This window comes from Schistocerca serialis, chromosome 1 (genome assembly GCF_023864345.2).
Source record: "Schistocerca serialis cubense isolate TAMUIC-IGC-003099 chromosome 1, iqSchSeri2.2, whole genome shotgun sequence".
Lineage (NCBI taxonomy): Eukaryota > Metazoa > Arthropoda > Insecta > Orthoptera > Acrididae > Schistocerca > Schistocerca serialis.
This window is the reverse complement of record NC_064638.1, coordinates 360,977,638-361,003,476: the sequence shown is the minus strand read 5'-3', so window position 1 is coordinate 361,003,476 and position 25,839 is coordinate 360,977,638. Positions and strand designations below refer to the sequence as shown.

General features: G+C 37.9%; 1 protein-coding gene across 2 annotated transcripts in view; it reads left to right on the top strand.

The window, feature by feature from the left end:
• Positions 1-25,839, top strand: part of LOC126470331 (peroxisomal acyl-coenzyme A oxidase 3) — a 200,056-nt gene that overhangs the window by 162,150 nt on the left and 12,067 nt on the right. For both annotated transcript variants that reach the window (XM_050098130.1, XM_050098121.1), the window contains exons 5-11: positions 4,123-4,270; positions 7,645-7,819; positions 7,997-8,112; positions 15,026-15,189; positions 16,341-16,463; positions 23,106-23,226; positions 24,813-25,055. In XM_050098130.1, the coding sequence (XP_049954087.1) occupies positions 4,123-4,270; positions 7,645-7,819; positions 7,997-8,112; positions 15,026-15,189; positions 16,341-16,463; positions 23,106-23,226; positions 24,813-25,055 (1,090 nt within the window). The remainder of the gene's footprint in view (positions 1-4,122; positions 4,271-7,644; positions 7,820-7,996; positions 8,113-15,025; positions 15,190-16,340; positions 16,464-23,105; positions 23,227-24,812; positions 25,056-25,839) is intronic.

Below are 25,839 nucleotides of genomic sequence, written 5' to 3'. Positions count from 1 at the left end.
TCAGCAATCATCTTTACAGTGAGTTGCTACTTGTCCTCATTATTCTTGATTCTCAATATTAGCACAAGTTATCTGTAGCATGGATTGATCGCCGCAGTTCCATTTCAACAACATGCTGTCTGTGACTTCTGTATAGCTAACACTAGTGGATTTCCGTGACAGGCCAAAATCACAGGCTATTTCTGTGGGTATTCCTAACAGATTGGGCCTTCCAATCTGAAGCCCTTCGTTTCCCACTAATGTGTAGGTCCTGCCCATCAGATCTAGTTTCACCGACCTGCCCACAGGCTGGATCTGTTTGTGTGTGGTGTAATGCAGCCGATTTTTATGATTTGTCCATGGACCCAGGAGTGCAGTGTTTCTCGACTTGTCAGAGGTGTTGCAATGTGTGGTGTTTTAGAGACATTTTATTTATTCTAGTACATTTTGGCACTATGAAAGTAGTTTATATATTAGAAAGTATAGACAATAAGAAGAAGAAAATTGTGGCAGTCGTTGGCAGTTTGTATGCTGTGTATTCAAATATTTTGTGAAAGAAAAATCACAAAATACCTGTAAAGTAATAGATGTGACACAGTGGGTAATAACCATCAATAATGAACATTGTAGAACCAACATTTTATTGGCGGTCACATATATTGTTGCTCTACACAACTCTTCCCTGCCTTATACACTTCTTACAAGAGGCCTATTTTTTCTGATGTTATTTCTGAAATCAGTGAAGATATTTTGAATCTGTTTTATGACTCCACAGAAATGCGAATTCCATCACCAAATGTGTTTTGTTTTATTGAAATAAAATAACATCAATGTTCTTAATGAAACATATACCATTTGGCTTGCTTTTTCCATCTAAAAACAGTTCATTACAAATGATGCTGATGTTAGTACTTAAGATTTTTGCCCACGTTAGGAAACGCTGTTATAAGTTTTATTTACATATTTCCTCATTTGGCACTATTGTTTCTTTCATCGTAGCTGCAGTGACGGATTGTCAACTTACGTCTTTACTTACCCTTGAGTCTTCAAAATTTGTTAAGGGAAAATATTAAAATATGTCTGGAAATCAGGGAAATGTCAGGGAATTTCACTTGGGGATACTTGTGACAACACTGGTGAGGAGCCTAGGAGTATTCTACAGTTCACTATGTATCAATCCCATCAGGTCTGTGAAGAGAAGATTTACAGTGTGCACAGAGGCTTTTAACCACTCATTCTTAAGACTCTCCATACACATGTGGAACAACAAGCAGCCCAGTCAAATTCCAGTCAGAGCTAGCTGCTGGTGATAGCTGTCATGTGTACATGAGGTATGCGTGCTTTTGTGTGTGTGTGTGTGTGTGTGTCTTTTCTTTGCTGAAGAAGGCTTTAGCTGAAAATTATTATGAGTAACAGCCTTTTTGTTGATTGTGTCTGTAACTGAGTGGGTCATCTTTACTGCAAGTAGCAATCTGATATTGTTAAGAAGTTGAGAATAGGTATTATATTAACATTTTCAGGAAAATACTTCATGTCAGCAAAACTGTTTGTAATTTTGATTAGTCAGAATAAGTTAAAAATAAAATTTTCTCAAGGAACCTCTTAGAAAAGGGGGGGGGGGGGGGGGCGGCAACTTATATTCATGGTTGTCTTATACTCGGGTAAATATCGTATTTCATATGAAAGCTTTGTCCATTCTTCTTCAATAATCCCTGTTGTTGGGGCACTTTTCTATGAGCAGCGAGCTGCACAACCATGGAAGGAAATAGCACATTATTACTGGATGGGTATAGCACCTCCCATTAATTGGCTAACTCGTATAAAAACTGATTCCTATGAAAGACAGGAGGACAATTGCCATTCACTATAAAGATGACACATTGTAAAGACTGTTGATATTTGAGCCTGGACATTCCATTGTTTAAATACAGAAGGACGCCTTTTGTTTATCAAGGTTTCGTCGCTCATATATGCTACAGTTTATTCCCAGTTTCATTAAGCAATCAAATGTAAATCTCATTAACATTTCAAATTATTTAAAAGTAAAAGAGACAACTCACCAAGGGCAGAAGTGCTGCACCATTGATAGGCACACAAACAAATAAATGTTAACATATCGTAAAACTGAAAATATATGGCTATATATTTGTAATTGTGTAGGTAATTCAGTATAAATGCTTGTAATTATGTATATAATTAAGTATAAATATCTGTGACTGAGCATGTAATAAAGTATGCCAAACATATGTTAAAACTTGTATGTTTAACGTCTTTCAATGTATAAGCCATAAAGCCTATTCAGTTATGTTAATGGTCAATAACAAATATAAAGATGAACATAAGTTATGGAGCTTGGCTAGCTTGTGGAAGGCATTTCCTTTTTCTAGCTGTAGGAAGAATGCGCGCGCACACACACACACACACACACACACACACACACACTCTTCCTATGGCTAGACAAAGGAAGTGCATTGCAAAAGCTGATGAAGCTCCGTACCTTTTGTTTGAGTTCCTATCAACAATGCAGTGCTTTTGCCTTTCAGTGAGTTGTCTTCCTTACTCGTAAAAAATTCATAATTTTAAACCAGACCTTTCCGTACATCATTAACATTTCAGTTATCGACAGTGGCAGTATGTGATGTGCTGTGAATATGCCGTTTTGCAGACACCAAAGCATTGTGCAACTTGGCATTTTTCACTTTTAAAAATCATTGCCATAGATAAAAGTAACAGTAACTGAGGGAAAACTTTCTAGTACATACATTTACTTTTAATTTAGGATGTTATTCACTAGTACGTTTCTAAATGACCAGAATAGTGTGTAATTTCATATAAATATATTCCATTGATGTGAATTACTAATTTTAGCATACAGGGAAAATTGTTCAGATTGAAAGAACATACAGAAAATTTATGATAGTAAGAACTTAATCTATCACAACATATAAAATTATATAATTGGAGTACTGCAGTAAATAAAAGTTAACTTGCCTAAAAATGTGTGTGTTATGGAGGGGAACATCGGTTTCAAAGAGATAGCTGGTGAATGGTGAATTCTAAATTCCATATAGCATGAATACATTTCAATCAGAATGGCAGCAGCAAGAATTTATGTTCATTCTTGGAGGCAGACTTCAGTGTATTGTCAACCAATGAAGACTTTTAAGTTAACTAACACAGAGATGAAACTGATGCTAATAGTGCATTCCCAAGATGAAAGATGATATCCATGAAATTGTTAAATGGCTGATTAAAGCAAGTGTACGAATCTGCTCCCAGACTGTAAAACATTTCTGCTAGTGAAAGTAGTTCTGGTGCATTAATATGTTCTGATTCTACGTCATCCTCCCTACAGCATTACCGTGGCCATCCAAACTCCTTTTTCTCTTTCCTACTATGTTCCAACTTGACATAGCATAATTTCAGTACTGCTACAAAAACATTGCACTGTTAATGTGTGTACTCGTGACAGAGCCCACAGTTAATAGCCACTAAAGGAGTTGTGATACATAGCAGAACTGGTTCTAGCAGATGACAAATACTTCATATTGTTCTTTTGAAAATCACTGAATTTGTGTAAACATACTGCTAATTAAACAAATTTTCTAGTGTTATTGTTGTTTTCCAAATGTACCTTCTGATTTCTGTAGCGAGGCAAGGAAAACGGAAGCTTGTGGACGAGGACTCAGTGATGGCTTGAATCACAGAGCCATCTGTAGCACAAAGCCAGTGAATGCATACAAAATCTAAAGAATTTTTTAAATTTTATTTCTATGATTACATTGCAGTTGTTTGCATAATACTCATTCTCTCTGTCTTTGCCATGGTTTTCCATTTTGTTTTGTCATTTCTAATGAATATTGCTTCCATAAGATGGAGGTGTGTGTGTGTGTGTGTGTGTGTGTGTGTGTGTGTGTGTGTGTGTGTGTGGGGGGGGCGCGCGCGCGCTTGCCAAACATTATTCTTGTTACAGCCATTTACTTATTTTCTGACCTTTCTGTTTGTAATAAGAGTGTTTCTGCAATGTAACTTCTATTAACCGTTATTGTCATCTTATCAATAACACCGTACTGAAATATTAATGTTAAATAAGTAAAAAAAATTGTTTCCCTTCGTTTCTATGCTTCATTGTCTGTCCAACAGATTTTGAGCTGCCTTGCATTGACAGAGGTTGAACATGGAAGCAATACAAAGAAAATGAGGACAACTGCAACATATGATCCTTCCACTCAAGAATTTATAATTCATACCCCTGATTTTCGTGCAGCAAAGTGCTGGGCTGGAAATTTAGGTAAGAAAGAATTGCCTGATTTCTGTCTACACATTCTTCATTACTTAAGAATTCATAATTCAGTGTATCACATGAGCTAACTGGAAAGTAAACTGTTTAGGGTAAAATAAAATAGTGGAATTGTTAAAGAAAATTTTTTACTAAATGGACTACTTTGTATTATATTTCTCCATAATCGCTATTCAGATTTAAGCATTTATCATAGGTCTCAGTTAATTGACAATTTCCGTTTGTGTTAAAGTCTGCTGTCAGAGACACCAGCCAGACTCTTATACTGCCGTAAGCTTCTTTGTCACAATCAAGGCCACTTTTCCATGTCCGTAAAGTACAGTGGAAGTTACAGGGCTTCAAGTTTAGCTGGATATTCCAAAACATCTTTCTTCACCTGACAATAGTTTGCCAGGCTGAGATTGTTGTCCATAAATGTAGTAAAAATAGTTCATAAATGGTACCAGTTACTTTGGCTGGCTTGTCTTGGTTTTTATATTAAAAGCATGTTGATTCTGGTTTATTGATGAGATTTTATGACCTCAATCACAGACTATTGTTTGGTCTCCGCATTGGCACACAATTGTATTCAGAAAGCCTGTTTCTGCTGTACCGTAATGGAAAAGAGATTATAGAGAACCAGTAATCTGTTGAGTTTTATGGTTCTTGGACAGTTTTGGATTCCAACTAGCACAGAACTTGGGGCACTATAGACTTATGCTAAATACTGAAGGAATTTGTCTGTTTTCATTAATTTTCTCAACCTAATTGTTGTTGATTACAGAGGGTCAGCTATGGCATTTTGGTTTCTACACATGTTTTATGACAGATAATTGTCAACAACATAGAAGTTTTTTGCTACTAAAATTCATAACTCACATTTGACAGAATTTTCAGCAGTGCTCATTTTGAAGAGAGGCTGTAGGCAAACGACCTTTCTACTGCTGTAGCTCCAAGTCACTAATCTTCTGCACGAGTCTTTATAGTAACTGTTCCATTTACTTCACTACTTCCTATATACCTGAAAATGATGATTACTCTCTGGGTAGTCCTCGTATGAGAAAATTAAAGTTTTGAAACTTTATGTCGTAAGTAATAGGGGAACAAACCTAGGTTTCAACTCGTGCAGGTTGAAAAGCTGTACAGTTTACATTTTTAATGTTAAATACAATGTTAATTAATCACAGAGATCGAAGTATGACACTGTTAAACCCCTCTATAAGAAGGATGATGGGAGATTCGTCAATAACTGCTGACCTGTTTCTCTACTGACACCATTTTCCAAAATTTTTGAGAAGGTCATGTATCCCACATGAGCAACAGTAAGGCCACCAGTAAAATACAGTTTGGATCTCAGAAGAGTTGCTCAACTGAGAATGCCATTTTCACATTTAGTCACCAGATTTTACAACAAAATGGCACTGTCTGTCTAACATACAACAAGCAGAATTTGTTGTGTTTGCAGATAACACTAGTTTTGTAATCAATCAAAACATACATATAGCAACTGAAGAAATGGTAAATAAAGTTCATAAAGGTATTATTGAGTGGTTTTCTGTGAATGGCCTAATATCAGTTTCAGAAATACACAACATATTCTGCTCTGCACATTTAGAGATGCTACACCAATGTGTGTAACACAGGATGAAGAAATCAGTGGAAACATCAAAAATTTTTGGTGTCCACATTAACGAGAATTTAAATGGGAGAAAACACTTTTTGGAACTCCTAAAACAACTTTGTTCAGCCACATTTGCACTTCAAATCATTGGAAATTTGGGGAGAGACAAATCTGTAAGCTGACATGCTCTGCATATTTTCATTCCATAATGTCATGTGAAACAATGTTTTAGGATAATTCAGCTTTAAGAAAGAAAGTGTTCATTGCCCAAAAACATTGCCATAAGAATAATATTTGGTGCTCACATGTGGTCATCTTGCAGACACCTGTTTAAGGAGTTAAGCATTTTGACTACTGCTTCATGGTAAATTGTTCCTTTTGAACTGCAGCTACTTACAACAAACTTTTTGCTGTCCACAACATCCTAATCCATCGCTATGCAACTCCCAATCCCAACCCCACTGCCTTGCCTCAGGGATCATATTTCTGTGGAAGACGCATGTGCAAGACCTGCCCAGCTCACCCACCCAGCACTTTATATGAAAGCAGCCGTGTCACATAAAAGCCGTTGCTGCAGTCGTTGTTCAGCTTTTGATATTGGTATGACTACCTGCCAGCTGTCCACCAGGATGAATGGCCACTGCCAAACTATGACCAAGAGCAGAGTGGACCAACCTGTGGTACAACATGCAGGTGCACACAACATGCTTGATTGAAATGGCTGCTTTACCCTGACCATTGGGATCCTCCCCCACCAGCACCAGCTTTCCTGAACTGTGCAGGTGCTAATCATTATCCTCACAATACATCCTCCACTCCTGAAATCATACTATCCTCAACCTATGGTAACATACTGTCTTCACACTATCTACCCAACTGTTTTGACCTATCATCTTCTCACAATTCATGTCCCTTCACCCTCATTGTGCACTGCTCTCTGCCAGTGCACCCACCATTGGTGTCTTGTCCTTCCCTGCTACTCTACTATCAGCCCCCCTCCCCACCACCACCACCACCACCACCACCACCACCACCACCACAGCCTCCCAACTCTGCACTTGGCAGCCTTGTCCTGCCATTTCTAGTCCTTGCGTGCTCTACCCGCAGAACTGATTCCTCTTCCCCCACCTGCATGCTGCTAGCTGTTCCCTTCCACTCCCCACTCCAAGTTGTTGCTCCCATTTGATGCATTTCAGTTGCATTCTGGTTGGAGCAGCAGCTGGAGATAGTGCTCATGTGTGTGTGAGGTGTGCTCACATGAGTGAATATGTGTGTGTTTTCCTTTTCTGAAGAAGACTTTGGCCTACGCTCATATGTAGCAGTATTTTTGTTGTGCCTGTGTAGAGCTCAACACGTCATCTCCATGGGGAGTAGCACTTTACACTTTTAATTAATATTGTTGATATTACAATGCAGACTTTCCATTGTGCGAGACTGCTGGAAGGAATGAATGAAAGCCTGAGCTACTTTATATAACTAATTTGCCAAGCATGAGAAACAGTAATAATATGATGGAACATAATAGTTACACAGGTTAACACACAAGTAATTTTTGATAGTTGTTTACTTTAGGCTGATCTTCCTTTGATTATTGAAGCTCTCATGTTTATATGGCACAATATTATCAGAGCTGTATTAAAATGTAAGAAGTCTCTTGTGTAAAATTTCCTTTCACTATTTTGGATTCATTTCTGAAATTGTTAAAGCTGTAATGTTTGAAACTCATGCGTGTTCTGATCATGACCTTTTTATATTGTGAACACAGGAAAGACATGCACGCATGCAGTCCTATTTGCACAACTTGTCACTGCTGATGGTGTCTGCCATGGTCTTCATGCTTTCATGGTGCCCATCCGGAATCCCAAGACACTGATGCCATACACAGGCATCATAGTTGGTGACATGGGAGAGAAGATTGGTCTCAATGGAATTGATAATGGGTAGGTTGCCGGAAGCCCTCCAGACCACACTCATATTCAGGGGCTCTGTAATATGATTCTTGTTAAACTGTAGATCTGAAGCTTCTATACCTGTCCAGATCAGATTTTTGTTGATTCATTGCATTTTGATTCATTTAAATAATATTTTCCCTAATCTGTCAATCATACCCTTTCTAGGTTCATCATTTTCCAGAATTACAGAATTCCAAGAGAAAATCTACTAAACAGAGTTAGTGATGTAACACCAGAAGGAGAGTATGAAACGTTTTTCACAAACCCACAGCAACTATTAGGTGAGGTTCAACTGTTTTCATCTTCAAGTGCTCTCCTGCAAACTACAGAGGGATGTAATGAGTTTATTCAATAATTGTGCAAGCAGGTAACTGGCTAATCTGATAATGTTAAATTTCACAAAAAAAGTAATTACCTATTTGCTAAGTAGTCAGTTTGATTTCCACTGCAGCCTAATGAAGTCAAGTTAGGAAATTTGCTTAAAATTAAATAAACTGTTCACAAATTATCATAACAGGTTATGTTCCACAAAAAATATTGTAGTTTCATATTTAGCTGCAGTGGTCTCTATATTACTTGGTCTTTTATTGTTACATAATTGAATTCGTGTTAGTTTTTCGCTGTGTACAGTTTCTTCCACCATTTTGCTTTAGTTTATAAAACTTTTTTAATCCTATAAAACCTGAATTATGTTAGGCTAGTAACTTTTAACAGAATTACATTACATTTATGTGTAAATCCCAGATGTTTTCTTTTTCATTGAGACAAAAGGAGCAATGAAGCAAGATCAGGACTGAAACTTCCTGGCAGATTAAAACTGTGTGCCCGACCAAGACTCGAACTCGGGACCTTTGCCTTTCGCAGGCAAGTGCTCTACCATCTGAGCTACCGAAGCACGACTCACGCCCGGTACTCACAGCTTTACTTCTGCCAGTATCTCGTCTCCTACCTTCCAAACTTTGCAGAAGCTCCTTTCTTTCAGGAGTGCTAGTTCTGCAAAGTTCGCAGAAGAGCTTCTGTAAAGTTTGGAAGGTAGGAGACGAGATACTGGCAGAAGTAAAGCTGTGAGTACCGGGCATGAGTCGTGCTTCGGTAGCTCAGATGGTAGAGCACTTGCCCGCGAAAGGCAAAGGTCCCGAGTTCGAGTCTCGGTCGGACACACAGTTTTAATCTGCCAGGAAGTTTCATATCAGCGCACACTCTGCTGCAGAGTGAAAATCTCATTCTGGGAAGATCAGGACTGCTTTCTTTACTGAAATTTCCTTTCTGGGTTTTAAACTGTGATATCCTTGTGGCAGTTTAGTTACCATATTCGTCAGTTTTTTGTTTCCCATGGTCCACATTTCTTGTTGCTTAAACTGAAATATTGGCTAAAAACAAAATTTTGAAATGTGTTCTAATCTGCAGAAAAATAAACATTTTCAGTCTTAATGACTTTGTCACATAAGAAATGTCAGGAAGCAATATGTTTCAGTGGTGGGTGTCTTCAGTGGCTGTCAGATGGCCTGACTGATATCCATTGCTATTGAGGATGAAAGATAGGGAAGTGGTGTGTTCCATAGGTTGTAGCTGTTAAGCTAATTACTGGCTGTGCAAGCTTACATTAACTATATATGTTTCACAAAGTATGACGCATTTTGAAATTATTTCCATCTTCAGAAATCCAACTGCAAAGGTGGCACAAGGACAAGCATTACTAGATGTGTGCATAACAAGAGAGACTGTGATAATGTGTTGCTTTTGGTAGCTTGGTAGTCATATTCATCAGTTTTAATTTTTTTCCTGAGGTCCACATTTTTTTGTGAAACTTGTGTTCCATCTGTGATGTCCTCCTCACCAATGGTACATTAAAGCTCAAGAGATGGTCTCCAATTTTTTTGGAAATGTTTACTATGAAATGCATAGTTCATGATTTAAAATTAAAGAATGGTGGTTACTGCTAGGTAGCCTGTCATCTCATGTTACGCACACAACTGATAACACACCTTTCCTTCTGTCACCTTTGCAATTGTATTTCTGAAGATGGAAATAATTCCAAAACACGTCACACATACATTGTGATCAATAAAGTCATTCTTTGCCTGCTGCATGACTATTATACAAGCTATCCAGCTTAACTACAGATCTAGGCATATTTGCAAGAAAGGTCACCATCCTTCCACATAACTTTATGCCACAATTTTATTATATACTTTTCTATCACATGCCAGCACTAGTTTAGCAGAGGTGGTTTTCCTTTTATGAACTGTAACATCTGCCCTCTCTGAACTGTGTATGAGGTGCCCCTGTCAGCAGTGGTTGTTACAGTGTCAGTGTACCGGACAGAGCAAAGTGTTTGGTTAATGATTTATAATTAAAGAATGGGGGTTACTGTATAAGAAACTCTTAGGAAGCAATGAGGTTTCTGTGTTATTTTTCCAACATTTTTTGATTAAAGACCCAGATGGCTCACTGGTAAAAGGACAGATTAAGTGATTACATGATCTCTGGCATTGCATGCAGCTACTATAGCCAAATACTGACAGTCATCTCCTCATAAGTGACCACAGGTGCTCAAGAGTTGCTGTGGAAATCAACAATCTTATTATAAACAATGTAATTTCTTAATACACTCCTCAAAGAATTAGGGGAACATGACTTTGGGCATCTGCCATACTCAATTGAGCAATAATTATTGAGGACTGGGTATGTTATGAAATTATACCTTTACCTTTCACAAATGAAGTGCACAACAAAACATTATTACATCCTTGTTCATTTACATAACAAGAACTGAAATGTTTGACAGGTGCTGAAAACAAAGTGCAAACCATCATTCATCATACTGTCCTGGGTGCTTTCCGTTGGACCTGGAGAGCTTCAGTAATGTGTATATTCTCCATGAGCCTTTATCACTGCCTTACCCATATGTGGTATGCTCCATATAAATCTGTGGAGGTCACTGTGTGGTATCCATTCACATTCTTCAGTGAGTGTTCTTGGAAAGTCTTCAATGAACAGGAAGACCACAAACAAGTCTGTAAACCATCTCCCATCATGGTTTAGATCAGGAGTTTCCACTGACCAGTCCATTGCTTCAATATCCTGGCTTTACAGGACAACCCTGGTGATGCCCGCCTCATGGGCCCTGGCATTATCACACATAAGAAGGAACTCGGGGCCACCAACACATGCAGCAGCCACCATGCATTCCAACAGGATCTGTTTAATGTAATGCTGGACAGTAAGAGGGACTATAGAACGTGAAGACCACTCAGTCATCAGAGACACACTGAGAACCCCCAGATTCATTACTATCATAAATTTGAAATGCCATCCTGGTCTTACATTTCAGCAGGACAATCCCAACCACAAATGGCTTCTTGTCTTGTGCTTGCCAAAGCCTGCCCTTGCCAGGAAGGTTGCTGTACATCTCCCCAATTGAGAATGTGTGGAGCGTTATAGGCAGGGTCCTCTAACAAGCTAGAGATTTGGACAAGTTAACTTGCCAGTTGGAAAGAATTTGTCATGATATCCCTCAGGAAGACATCCAACAACTCTTATCAGTCAGTGACAAGCCAAATAAGTGCTTGCACGAGGGCCTGAGGTGGAGCAATACATTATTGACTTCCTCAGTTTGTGAAGCTTTTTCTCTTGAATAAATCATTCAATCTTTCTGTAATAGTAATCATTTGTTAGTCTGAACATCTACCAATTTCTGTCCAATTTGGATAATTCTTCCATGGTGTCTTCCCCCCTCCCCCCCCCCCCTTTATTACAAACACGTTCTCGTTTTTTCATGTTTGCTCCATTATTTTTCCCCCCTGAAATGTCATGCTTGGTCCTGCAGGTATTGTTTCTTTTCAAATGTAGATTGTTTTGGGAAGTGTTATGTCTAAGCCCTACTATGTTTGTCTTAGTTGTCATGGTGCTAGTAAATGAACGAATCCTTTCAGTATCGAAAACACAATTGGGTGTGAAAGCTTACTCTTCAGTTCTTATTGAACTAGTGTCCCGCATATTCGTCTCCCCCCCCCCCCCCCCCCCCAATATATATATATATATATATATATATATATATATATATATATATATATATATATATAATAGAAGGAAACATTCCACGTGGGAAATATATATATATATATATATATAAACAAAGATGATGTGACTTACCATACGAAAGCGCTGGCAGGTCGATAGAAACACAGACACATACATACACACAAAATTCAAGCTTTCGCAACAAACTGTTGCCTCATCAGGAAAGAGGGAAGGAGAGGGAAAGATGAAAGGAAGTGGGTTTTAAGGGAGAGGGTAAGGAGTCATTCCAATCCCGGGAGCGGAAAGACTTACCTTAGGGGGAAAAAAGGACGGGTATACACTCGCGCGCACACACACACATATCCATCCACACATATACAGACACAAGCAGACATTTGTCTTTAAATATGTCTGCTTGTGTCTGTATACGTGTGTGTGCACGCGAGTGTATACCCGTCCTTTTTTTCCCCCTAAGGTAAGTCTTTCCGCTCCCGGGATTGGAATGACTCCTTACCCTCTCCCTTAAAACCCACATCCTTTCGTCTTTCCCTCTCCTTCCCTCTTTCCTGATGAGGCAACAGTTTGTTGCGAAAGCTTGAATTTTGTGTGTGTGTTTGTGTTTGTTTGTGTGTCTGTCGACCTGCCAGCACTTTCATTTGGTAAGTCACATCATCTTTGTTTTTTTTATATATATATAGACGCACACACACACACACACACACACACACACACACACACACACTAGGAATCAAATCAGCTATTTCTGAGAGGGGCTTCACTAAACAAGCATCTTCATCTGGAGAGCGACATGTTGTCTCTGACTTAGTCACAGGCGAGACGCAAGTGGCCGTATTCATATTAAACTGATGTGTACTGTGCACATCCCTGGTTAAAATGTATTCTAATCGGCACATGGTGGAGATGCACTTGATGTATGGACTAACAAATTGCAAAGCGTTGAAGCCAGGCATTTGTACAAAAAGTAAGACCGTTCGAAGAATACATGAATGGCTTGTGGAAAGAGGTTCTTTTGAGAAAAAGTTATTTCATTGTGGAAGACAAAATAATGTTAGAACACATGATTTAGATGATCGAGTACTTCATCATATTGAAGACAATAATGGCAGCTGTACCAGAGAAATAGCAGAAACTGAGGCTGTGAATCATGGGATAGCGTGAGAAGTGTTACAAGAGCGACTGATTTATCCACACTAACTTCAAAGAGAGTAAGGTCATATTGAAGCAGATTTGCCATCAAGAAAAACTTTTTATACTCAGTTACTGGGGATGTGCTGTTACTGGGATGTGCTGTTACTGGGGATGTGCTTTCAGAAATAACCCTTCTGTCTGCCATACTATCCACTGATGAAGCAAATTTCATAAGTATTGGAGTGCATACTCTCTACAACACTCATATATGGGTGAATGAGAATCCCTTTGCAGATTTGGAAACAAGACAACAACAACAGTTTATCATTAATGTATGGGCTGGCATAATTAGAGAGAGATTAATTGGATCTTCGATTTTCTGTGAAAAACTGACTGGATCATCATACACTGAATTTTTAATGGTACAATTAAATGTTTTGCTGGAAGATGTTCCACTACACTTGTGGTTCATACATGATTCAGCATCATCTCATTTTGTTCTGCAAGCAAGAACAATTGTAAATCAGCATTTCCCAATTAAATGGATAGGTCACAGGGCAACAATATTTTTGCCTGCTCAATGTCCTGATCTTGAGGGGCATTTAAAGAACATTGTGTACTAAAGATTATTGCGAATGTTGACGTTGTTCGCATATATGTTCAGGAAGGATTTCAGCAGATACAACTGAGCGAGTAAGACAGGCCATGATGCAGCATTTAGAAACATGTTAGATATCCCTTCTGCCTAATTGCTGCTATTGTTCACCAGTGTGCAAAGCTTTTTTCTGAAGATTTGACAGGAGTAAGATTACAATAAACTTTATAGTTTACTTATCTTTTCTTGTAGTTGTTCTTGTCTAGGGGTCGATTGTTGAAGCTGAAATTCTCACATCTTATGTTCTCACGGTTCAATTGATCTCAATAATTTTGAAGACTGTCGTTGCGGATTTTTTGTTTTTACATTAATTTATTTTGGCGCATTTTAGTATATCACACAGTCTTATGAATTTTCCCATTAACAAATCCGAAATTACATTGTTCACCAAAAATACGTTCGATCACATCAGAGGCGTGTTTACTACTCCCTCACTCTGCAGAAATAACAATATTCCATAGGGTTTATAATTTTTCTTGGCAAATGAATTTCTATTAAGTTTGATTATTATTTCATAAATGAATCCAGAAGTAAATATAGTAAACAGTACTAGACTGCATAATTAATAATTGAAATTTTAAGTGTGCCAAATATTTCATAATTTCAAATGTTTCTAAAAAAAAAAAAAAAAAAAAAAAAGGCAATTTTAACTGTACATTCAGAGCTAGTACCATATCGATTGTAACAACGAAAATAAAGTAATTCCTTTACATAAATTTTAGCTTGTACTATAACATATTGTGTATAAAATTACATAAAATTTTTCAGAAAAACAGCTGAGATAATATTGACTTGTTCAAAATTCGAAAAATATTACCGATATCAACTACTACTGTTGAAGAAAAGTAATGCTAGAGGAGGATGTCCCTTTACAAGAGCTGACGGTAGACATCTTGAGCATTTGATTTACCCATCAGAAGACAACATTTTGAAAGAAAATACCTATAGACCCAAGCTGAAAATCTGAAAACAAGAAGACGTAAATATGCAACAACAAAAAAAGTGTCTGTAATTAACAAAGTGTGCACGCGCGCGCGTGCACTCACACACACACACACACACACACACACACACACACACTTTCTTGCTTCATTTTTAAGTTCTCTGTCCCCAAGATTAGCCACATATTAGTTATCATATTGTAATAAGATTCACTATTAATTTTGATTTTGACGTCACGAATGACCATGCTACAGCTTATGCAACGTACTGGTTGCGTTATTCTATCTTCATAGGTTGATAACAATGAAACTGATGGTGATAACTAATTTTCTGAATTATATGTTTCTAATGTTCACCACAGTAAGCTTCATTGTTTGGTGAAGCACCATCATTCAATGGAAGTTCATAGTTTTGTAATATTGCAGGTGCATCTTTAGAAAACCTGTCTGCAGGACGAGTTGGTATAATGCAAGAAAGTGCAAATACACTGTGTCACTCTGTCTGTATTGCTGTAAGATACTCGGCAATAAGAAAGCAGTTTGGCCCTGATGAAAATGAGGAACTTCCTATCCTGGAGTACCAGTTGCAGGTTTGTTTGATTCACTGCCAAATTACCTTACTCTTTAGAAAATTTGTACATTTATGTGTGGAGGTGGACAGGGAGACACAACAAGTAGAGACAGTTGTATAATAATGAAAAAGTATATGTTTCTTGCTTAGGTAAAGCTTGTCAATATTTTCAAGGTAATCTCCAGTAGAATTACAAAGGTAAGCCATGTATGCAGAAAGAAGTTGTATGCATAGAAAGTGCTTGTCATCATATTTCAGAATGATATGAATTCTAAATTTTGCAAAGTAGCTGAATGTTGGCACTTGCTGACATGTCCCTATAGTCGCTCCACTGTTCCAGAATTTATCATTAATTGTACACACAGTACGTGTGTGTGTGTGTGTGTGTGTGTGTGTGTGTGTGTGTGTGTGTGTGTGTGTGTGTGTGTGTGTGCGCGTGCGCATGGGTGTGTTCGGGGAAAGGGAGGTGTGTGTGGGGGGGTGGGGGTGGGGGGAGAATCTGTGGGTGTCATATAGCTTAAAAATGGATTTGTCTGAAATCTACCAGTGTTTTCAATCTTTCTTATGTCCCTTTCAATTCCCTAAACAAACACAGCATCCTGGAGCTTATCCAGTTGCCATCTTCACCACATCCGACTCAGGAAGTTTCGAAACCTCCAGCCTATCCACTAAATGAAAATATCATTCTGACATGTAGTAGGTGTGGATAAAAGTGACTAAAAGTTATCACTTCTAGTCTGTTTTAAAAAGTGGAAAATATTTTCAGCCCGGTGCATCCACAGAAAAACACAATGCTCTGAGTTTTTATATATAATACCTAAAAGTAAAGTTTTGAAAGGAAAGGGAAGGGAAGGGGAGGGGAGGGGAGCGAGGGTGGAGGCAGGAAACTAGTATGATGGTGACTTAGAGTTATGAAAGTGCTGATGCATGCAATTTTCTTTTTCAGCAGTGGGCATTTGGACCATGTTCAACTTGTGATCAAAGGAACATTTTTGGTACTTCGTTTCTGAGAGATTATTGTTTGCTGAGTGGTGTACATTAATTTGGTTGTGTGTTATTATTCAATTACAAACACTAATTAAGACCTGAGATTATTAGTGTGTTTATAATAATTGAAAATACTTTATATAAAAAGCTCACTTACTATTTACAGACTCTGTTCTTTTTCAGCAATGGCGTTTGTTGCCCTATGTGTCGGCTGCCTGCGCCCTGAAAGTATTTGTTTCGTCTTTCACTGATCAGTATTTGGACTGTGTTGAAGAAAGTAACTCAGGAGGAAAACTTAGGAGACTTGTAAGTAACGCATACTCTAGGAAATTATAATTATGTAATTTAATGTTGCAGGAAGAGACTTCCAGAAGTGTGGAAAGATATTAAAGGATAACAAGGAAAACTGTAACTGTGAGAGGAGGAGATACCAGCCAATTCTCATGAGATATAGAATGACATATATTGTTGGAAAGTGTTGAAATTTAGGTCTCAGACCATTAAGATTATGTCAACAGAATGTTATTTGATAGATAAAAAAAACTACTTGCCAAGTGACAGTAGGAGAACAACCACACACAAAAATGTTTAACTTATTCAAGCTTCCAGAGCCATTGGCTCCTCCTTCCTGCAGAAGAGTTGAAGGGGAAGGAAGAGGAGTGAAGGAAAAGGACTGAACCCCTTTTCCTAAACCCCTCCAGTCCTTTTCCTTCACCTCTCTTCCTCCCCTTTCAAAAACTGTCAAAAAATGATTAATTTCATTGTTAGATTATGTTAACAGATTGATGAGGTCATTTCCAGAGTGGACGCCAAAAGGGGGAAGACTAGCTTCTGATAATTCATGATAGATTTTTCTCAAAAATCATAGTAGGACTCATACTGTACATAATTTGAGTTCCATGTTACGGAAATTAAACATTCTGTTCAGTTTTCACTTGATAATGATAATGATGATGGTGATGATGTTACTTTAAAAGATCTTGAAAACAAAGAATTGTGGAGTGTTTTCCTGCGTAAAGTGCTCCTGTATTTCCTGGGTTTCCCTGGCATGGCTGTGTTTATGTAATCACTGAGAATGTATTGCAAACATAATTAATTTACAGATAGGTTGTAAGGGAGGCTGACTTATGCTGTTGTTAGCTTATACAGTTTTAGGCTTTATTACCTCCAAATTCTGTGCAGAATGCACCTTATAACTATTTGGATAACAGATTTGAAAATATGAGTTGGCTGTTTACATTGCGTTTTTAAATGGTTAATCGACTGGAAATTAAGCCTGAGTGAGGTTAACTAAACTAAAAGAGTCTGGTTTTCTGTTAACTATCATAATCCTGTGAGTTCTTCTCAACAAGCTTTAGAAATTTAATCAAAGTGAGTGATGACATCAAATATATCATGAACAGCCATTTTAACATTGCTTGCCTACAGCAAGTCTTTTGATATGGTTGATTTCAGTATGTAACTTATTAAAATAAAATAGCTGAATTTTTCAAATAGTGCAATACTGTAATTCAACAGCATCTCAGAAACAAATGTCGACAAGTCATCTGTGGGTCAGAGAAATCGTTATGGAAAAGTTTACTCTGGAGTCCTCCAGGGTTCTGTCCTTGGGCCATTGCTTTTCTCATTGTATATAAATTATATTTCATTTGTGCTTCACCCTTGTAACTACCGCTTTTACACTGATGATAGCCAGTTGTACAAAAGTGCCACCCCTAAGAATGTAACTGCTGCTATGTCAGGTATTAATGATGATCTTTGTTCAGTGTCACAATGGGCACAACTCCTGGGTCTTAAAGTAAGAAGTTACAGGTCACCCTCATATCTCACTTAAAATTAATCAGTGGACTTTTTGTGAAACAATCCATCCAACACTTCTCTGTGGTATCCAATTACTGTCTCAAAAAAAAAGGTAAAAGACATAATCTTGGATGAGCATCTAAGTTGGGAGGAATAAACTATTGCAGCTTGCAGGAAAAATCTCTCTTCTGCCTACATGCAATCCAAAAATTTAGAAAATTATTTCCACCTCAAACTAAACAAAAATCAGCACAATCTTAAGACTTCTCTAAGCTTTACTACTGTGATGTAGTTCAACACAGAATAAAGAGTGAACGCTTGCATAAGATGTGTGTGCAACATTTGGTTGCTTGTTCATATCAGTTCTTTGTACAGCCAGTTAGGATGGATGCAACCGGATGGGCAATGTGATCTTCACACACTGTTTACCTCATAGGTTTCTTAGTCACTAGTGTCATCAGTACTTCTCACATATCAAGAATCTATGGGTGCAACCACATGATGCCTTTTTTCTGTTCAACTTTGCACATGCTCTGATGTTTCCTACAGTGCAACTATGCCTGTGCAATTTATTCAAATGGAGAAAGCACACTCAAATTTATAGATGATTACACACAAAGAAAAGTCATACTGAATGGCATTTCTAAAGATCATATAAATAAAAATTTGAAATGTGATGCCCAGAGCATCAAGTATAGTCTCTGATCATATCAAATCAAAAGAGGAGCAGCAGCCTACAAACATAGAGGAGGGAGGAGATTAGTGTTTAACGTCCCGTCAACAATGAGGTCATTAGAGATGGAGCATAAGCTCAGGAAGGATAGAGAAGAAAATTGGCTGTACCCTTTCAAAGGTACCATTTGCCTTAAGTGAATGTAGAGAAATTACAGAAAACCTAAATCTGGATGGCCAGACATGGGATTGAACCTTCATCTTCCCGAATGCGAGTCCAGTGTGCTAATCACTGTGCTACCTCACTTTGTTATGAACTTTTGAAAAGTGAATACAAAAACTATACAAATATTGATGTTATGGTAACTTAATAGCACAACAATTTAGGAGCCTAGTATCTGAGCAAGAGAAAAGATGGAGTAGGTGGAGCCCCTTAACAAATTACTGGAAATTAAAATGAAGGATACTGGTGACGCAAAAACAAAAAAAAAAAAATGGAAGTTGTGTAAAGACCTTACAAAGTAAAATTCAAATGATGTACTGAAAATCAGGTAGCTGTCGCAGAACATTTGAAACCTCTCTTAAGTATTTCTCAGTTTCAGGAATAATCACACTGAAATGCATTGCTTTAAGAAGCTTGCCACCTAACAAAATTTTATTGCCAGCCTTATCATTGCAGATTACCAAGCATAAAATCTTCAATCTCATTGTACCCTCCTCATGAAACCTGCAAACAAACTGTCACCTGTCATCACAATAAATGCAACACAACTTCCAAGCAAAGAAATGGGTGTGTAGCAGACAGCTAAAACAGTAAGACAGTATGTGGACATGAGAACACACATTTGTGCATATGTTCTTTCTGCTAATTTTTGAACATGTGCTTTTGTTCCTGTGTATCAGCGATTTCACACGTCATACAGACAGAGCCCTTTTTAAAAAAAAAAAAAAAAAAAAAAAAACACCCAGTCAGCAGTCGTAGCACGAATTTGGCTGTCACCCCTTTCATTTCCAAATCTTCTGTCACAATTCACCACCAGGTCACTCCTGTCAGCTCCATAATTCTTCAATGGTCCGTTGTCGATCTTCATTGATGATTGCATGAATGTTTCCAACATTTTTATGTATTCAGGACATAGAAGGGCGACCAGAACAAGGTTTGTTGTTAGCTGATATTTTGCCATTTTTGAAATGGGAAAACCACTCAAACACTAGAGTTTTCCGCATAGCATTGTCCGTATACTCAGCTTACCAGTTCTCGAATGTTCAATCTTTGCGCTCCTAGCAGCAAAATGTGGTACTACAAAAGCTCGGCCCACCAAAAAATTAGTTTGGTTTCTTTTGGGTAGCCCCTTGCATATCATTATTTCATGTGCCACACAAATTGTAAAGTTAACTCGCTGAGGAAGTCCGGTTAGATGTAAGAGATCATCTGAAGGCCCTAATCTTGCCAGGTGAAAGAAATGTATCAATAAATATGAAATGTGATGTGCAAGAATTGATATCGCATAGTTCTGGTGGCTTATTTTCAAACTAAAATAACAATAGTGTTACCTCAAGATGTTCCAAATGTAGAGTGAACACGTCTAACTGAAGAATTTCTCAATGCGTGGAATGTGATGTCAGTTTGTTATCTGTTCTTCATGAAAGATGCACATGCTCGGCATGCATGTACTGGACGGCAGCAGCATGCAAATTCATACTCAATTGCAACATCAAATGACCAACTATGGCAGCTAGTATGAATAGTGCAGCACAGCACAAATAAGTAGCATTTCTTCTTCACAAAGCATCAGCCAACAATAAAATTGCTTAATATGAGACCATACAAGGTGTGACCATAAAGTAATGAGACTGATTTTCTTTGCAAGATGTGGCAACCCTGTAGGCTTGCGTAGGCACAATATCTTTGACTTTGGTCTATAAGCTGCTTCTAGTCCAAGCAGCACATCGATGCAACTGCTCAGTCGTGAGTTGTGCTGTAATAAGTTAGCATGTGTTTGTGTGTCTCGTCACGGAAATGGAGCCGCATAATATTGCTCAATGGTATGCCATTTCTTTCTGTGTTAAATTGGGCGAAAATGCGACGACAACTTACGGTACTCTTCAGAAGGCTTTTGGAGAGGAGGTTATGTCAAGAGCTCAAGTTTTTCGTTGGCGTAAAAAGTTTAGTGAAGGCAGAACAAATGTTGAAGATGAAGACCGCAGTGGACGACCATCAACCTTACAGACGGATGTCAACTTGGCCAGGGTGCATGTACTCGTACAATCTGATTATCCATGAAAATGATTGCAGAAGAACTGAATATCAATCAAGAAACGGTTCATCTAATAATAACTGAAGATCTTGGTATGAGAAAGATTTGTGCAAAAATTGTCCCCAAAAATCTCACATCACAACAGTGAGAAACATGGAAAAATGTGGCAGCCGATCTGTTAGAACAAACGGAAATCAATCCAGAATTGTTGAGCCGTGTTATCACTTGTGATGAAAGTTGTTTTTTTCAGTATGATCCAGAGACAAAACGCCAAAGTTCACAATGGTGCTCAAAGGGATCATCCAGACCACAGAAAGCTCGCATGTCAAAGTCAAAAGTGAAATGCATGCTGGATTCCAAGGGAATTGTTCATAAAGAGTGGGTGCCTCCCGGACAAACATTTAACTAATATTACTCCAAAGAAATTTTAGAAAGATTTCGTAAAAGTGTTCTTTGCGTCCGTGCCAACATTGCTGATAATTGGATTTGGCATCATGATAATGCGCCATCCCATACTGCTCTGACAGTACAGCAATTTTTAACCTCAAAACAAATTTCAGTACTACCACAGTATTCATCAGATATCGCTCTGTGCGACTTTTTTCTATTTCCAAAAGTCAAAACGGAAGTCAAGGAACACCATTTTCAAACAACACAAGACGTCCAAAAAGCTGTGACAAGGGTCTTGGAGGATATTACAGAAGATGAGTTCCAGAAATGATACCATCAATGGCAGAAGCACTGGAAAAAGTGTGTGGAATCAGAAGGGAACTACTTTGAAGGAGACAACACTAAACTTGACTAAAACAGTAAACAACATTTTTTTTTTTTTTTTTTCACATCAGTCTCATTACTTTGTCGCACCTCGTAGTTTCTCCCTGTGTATACAGTGTTCAAATAAATTATGAGATTATAGCTGAGTGACATCATCAACAACCACCAATGTTTCGACAGGAGCACACCCTACCATTTTCAAGGAAAAACTGCAGCAAGTAAGCGCTGTGCAAATCAATTTGAAACCTTGGTTTTCAGAGGAACTCCATAAAAATCACACACACACACACACACACACACACACACACAGTAAACACTAGCGCCATCACAGACCAAAGATGACTGACATCAGAAGTTAACGATAGTGAAATTAATCAGTGGGTGAGGTAGCATTAACTTTCTCCCTCTATTTTTCAACAAGTGAGAGCGCAGGATTCCATACAGAGTTTAAACAAAAACCGCCATCTCTATTTATAAGGTTGGTTGCTAATTTAATTCAAACATCTTCCTTAATAATGCTATTGATAACTTTTGATGTTGGTCATCTTTGGTGTGTGATGGGACTAGTGTTTACATAGTGAGTGAGTGAATGTGTGTTTTATCTCTTATCTTCGTGGAGGTCCTCTAAAAATCAAGATTTTAAATTGAATTGCACAGTGCTTACTTGCTGCAGTTTTGCCTTGAAAATGGCAGGGTGTGCTCATGTCAATGACGTCACCTGGCTGCATTCCTGTAAGTTATTTGAACAAGATTGTTTGAATTAAAAAACATTATAAATTATTTGTTTCATCCTTATGTAAATGCTCATGGGACATGCGCCTTTGTTAAAAGGGGGGAGGGGGAGGGGGGGAATGCATCAGTCAGGAATTGAATCCTGGCCACCCACATGGTAGGTGAGCATTCTACAACAAAGCCACACAGAGCATCAAAAAAGTGACATTTCTTTAGGATATCAGAGATGCTCGGAAAACTTCAAAGTCAATTTTGTTGATGATTATAAGAGTTGCATCGAACTACTTTGGGATATTGATATTTCTGAAAGTCACTTACCATATGTGTGAAACAGTACAAAAATCCAGTTGCTGTGTGGTCTACTTGTTAGAAGTTAGGAGCTGTCAGTACAAGATTTATGCTATGGTTTATAGTAATGGAAACCTCCCTGACATGTATAGTGTAACTCTGTTTACCATGGAACAAATAATTTTGCCACAAGTCCATTTCATCAAAGCCACTTCTTCCTCTCAGTACTGTTGCTTCATAAATTGGACAGTTTTTGGAACTCCAAAGAGATTCTGTTAAAAAGATGACAACACAGGAAAATATAATAGAAATAATACATTACTTAAGTTGTAGAGTATGAAATCAGCCGTATCTTATGCAGATATGTACTAAATATCTTACTTTTCACTGAATACTGTTAAGTAGCATGTAAAAAATGTTTCAGAATGCAATGGTGTCGGAGATCCATGCTATGGTCTCTGCTTCCAAACCTCTTATTACATGGACGTGTGCCTATGCATTGCAGGAATGCCGTGAAGCATGTGGTGGAAATGGATATTTAAAAGGTATATTCAGTGGCTGTTAAAATTGCCATAATTGAAAATGTAATTAATGTAGTCACCATCAGATTAAGTGATTTACTGTGTATATTCCAATTTAATGTTGCAAATGGAGCTTTATCACCTACATTTATACTCTGCAAACCACTGTGAAGTGTGTGGTGCTTATGGCTTTTTCCCATTCCATTCATACATGGATCATGAGAAGAATGACTGCCTAAATTCCTCGGTGCATGCTGTAATTAGACTAGTATTGTCTTCATGATCCCTAAGGGGACAATATGTAGAAGGTTGTAGTATGTTTCTAGATTCATCACTTAACCTAGGTTTCAGAAACTTTGTAAGTAGGTTTTCACGGGATAATTTTTGTCTGTCTTCAAGCATCTGTCAGTTCAGTTCTTTCAGCATCTTTGTAACATTCTCACATAAATAAAACAAACGTGTGACCATTCTCTTTACTGGTATCTTTTCAGTATATCCTTTTGCTCCTATTAGCTTTGAGTCCTACTCACTTGAGCAATATTCGAAGATGGTTTGCATTAGTGTTTTATATGCTGTCTCCTTTGTAGACAGATTGTGTTTCACTAGTATTCTAGCAATGAACAGCAGTCTGGCACCTGCTTTAGCCACATCTGAGACCAAGACTATGTGATCATTACATTTCATTTCCCTACAAATTGTTACACCCTGGTGTTTATATGAGTTCACCGATTCCAACTGCGAGTAATTTATATTGTACTCATAGTATACTACATGTTTTCATTTTATGAAGTGCACAGTTTTACATTTCTGAACATTTAAATAAGTTGCCAATTTTTGCACCACTCTAAAACCTTATCAAGATCTGACTGAATATTTGTGCAGCTTCTTTCTTACAGTACTCCATATAGGTAACTGTAACATTTGCGAAAAGTCTGGGGTTACTGTTACTGTTCTCTGCAAGGTAATTAATGTACAGCAAGGGTTGCGACACACTTTCCTGGTGCTCACCCAAAGTTACTTCTTCAACTGTCGATGAGTCTCCATCCAAAATAACTTGCTGTCTCCTCCTTACCAAAAAATCTTCAGTCCAGTCAAAAATTTCACTGGATACCCCATATGACTGTATTTTTAATAATAAGAGTAGATATATTTTGTCAAATGCTTTTCGTAAATTGAGGAATACTGCATCTACCTCTCTTTGCCATGATCCATGGCTTTCAATATGTCATGTGAGAAAAGTGTGTGCTCTGTTTCACTTCATATTTGTTTTTGGAATCTATGCTGATTGGCATGTAGGAGGTCATTCTGTTAGAAATACTTCATTACATTTGAGCTCACTGAAACTTTTTTGAATTGCAGACAATGTATGACGGGAAGTTTTGTGGCTCAGTCAGCACAAAGTCAATATTGGGTCAATTTAAAAAATATTGGCTAATTCATCCATATTCTCGTCAATATATTTTAAAAATTTGATACCTGCATTGATTATTTCAAGGTGTTTCAATTGCTTCGAACAATAGTATATTTATTAAGCAGGATTAATAATTTTATGAATGATCTTTTGCCATACATTTGACATTAACACATGTAAAAAATTTTCTTCATTCCAGCATCAGGACTTGGAGAGCTAAGAAATAATCATGATGCAAAAGTGACCTATGAAGGTGATAATAATGTATTATTACAACAGACAAGTAATTGGTTATTAAGGCAGTGGAGGCAAGTCCAAGAAAATATTTCGTCTCCAGAAGTTGCATCGCCTCTTAAATCAGCATATTTCTTGTTACATGCGAAAGATATATTAAGTAAACAGTTCACTGGCTCCTGCTTGGATGATGTTCTGAGGCATACATGTAAGTTATGGTTTTCATACAAATGTTGTGGAACATAGCATTGCGAGTGGTATAAGCTGAAGTGAGATTTCTTAGTATGTTAGTAAGATCACTCACTTGTCTGGCAAGTTTGGCTCACTTTCTTCTTTCAAAACAAATATGAGAATTTATTCTTTAACTTTTTAATAAGATCCATTTTGAGGGAGATTGGTAGTGGTGGTGGTGGTGGTGGTGGTGGTCTGCTAGTACTATTACTGTTACAACTAAAACTACTTTCAGAGATATTTCAACTGTTTAATTGTCAGCTCATCTGTATTTGCAGTCGTGTTTAGTCCCTGTGTAGATAAATAGTCTGCTTGCTCACAACTTCTCTGTTACTTAACAGTTCTGCAAACATACAAACCTTGTGTCCTATAGACATGTAGTTAAAGTTCTAAAGAACAGGTTATGTTCAATATACACTCCTGGAAATTGAAATAAGAACACCGTGAATTCATTGTCCCAGGAAGGGGAAACTTTATTGACACATTCCTGGGGTCAGATACATCACATGATCACACTGACAGAACCACAGGCACATAGACACAGGCAACAGGGCATGCACAATGTCGGCACTAGTACAGTGTATATCCACCTTTCGCAGCAATGCAGGCTGCTATTCTACCATGGAGACGATCGTAGAGATGCTGGATGTAGTCCTGTGGAACGGCTTGCCATGCCATTTCCACCTGGCGCCTCAGTTGGACCAGCGTTCGTGCTGGATGTGCAGACCGCGTGGGACGACGCTTCATCCAGTCCCAAACAT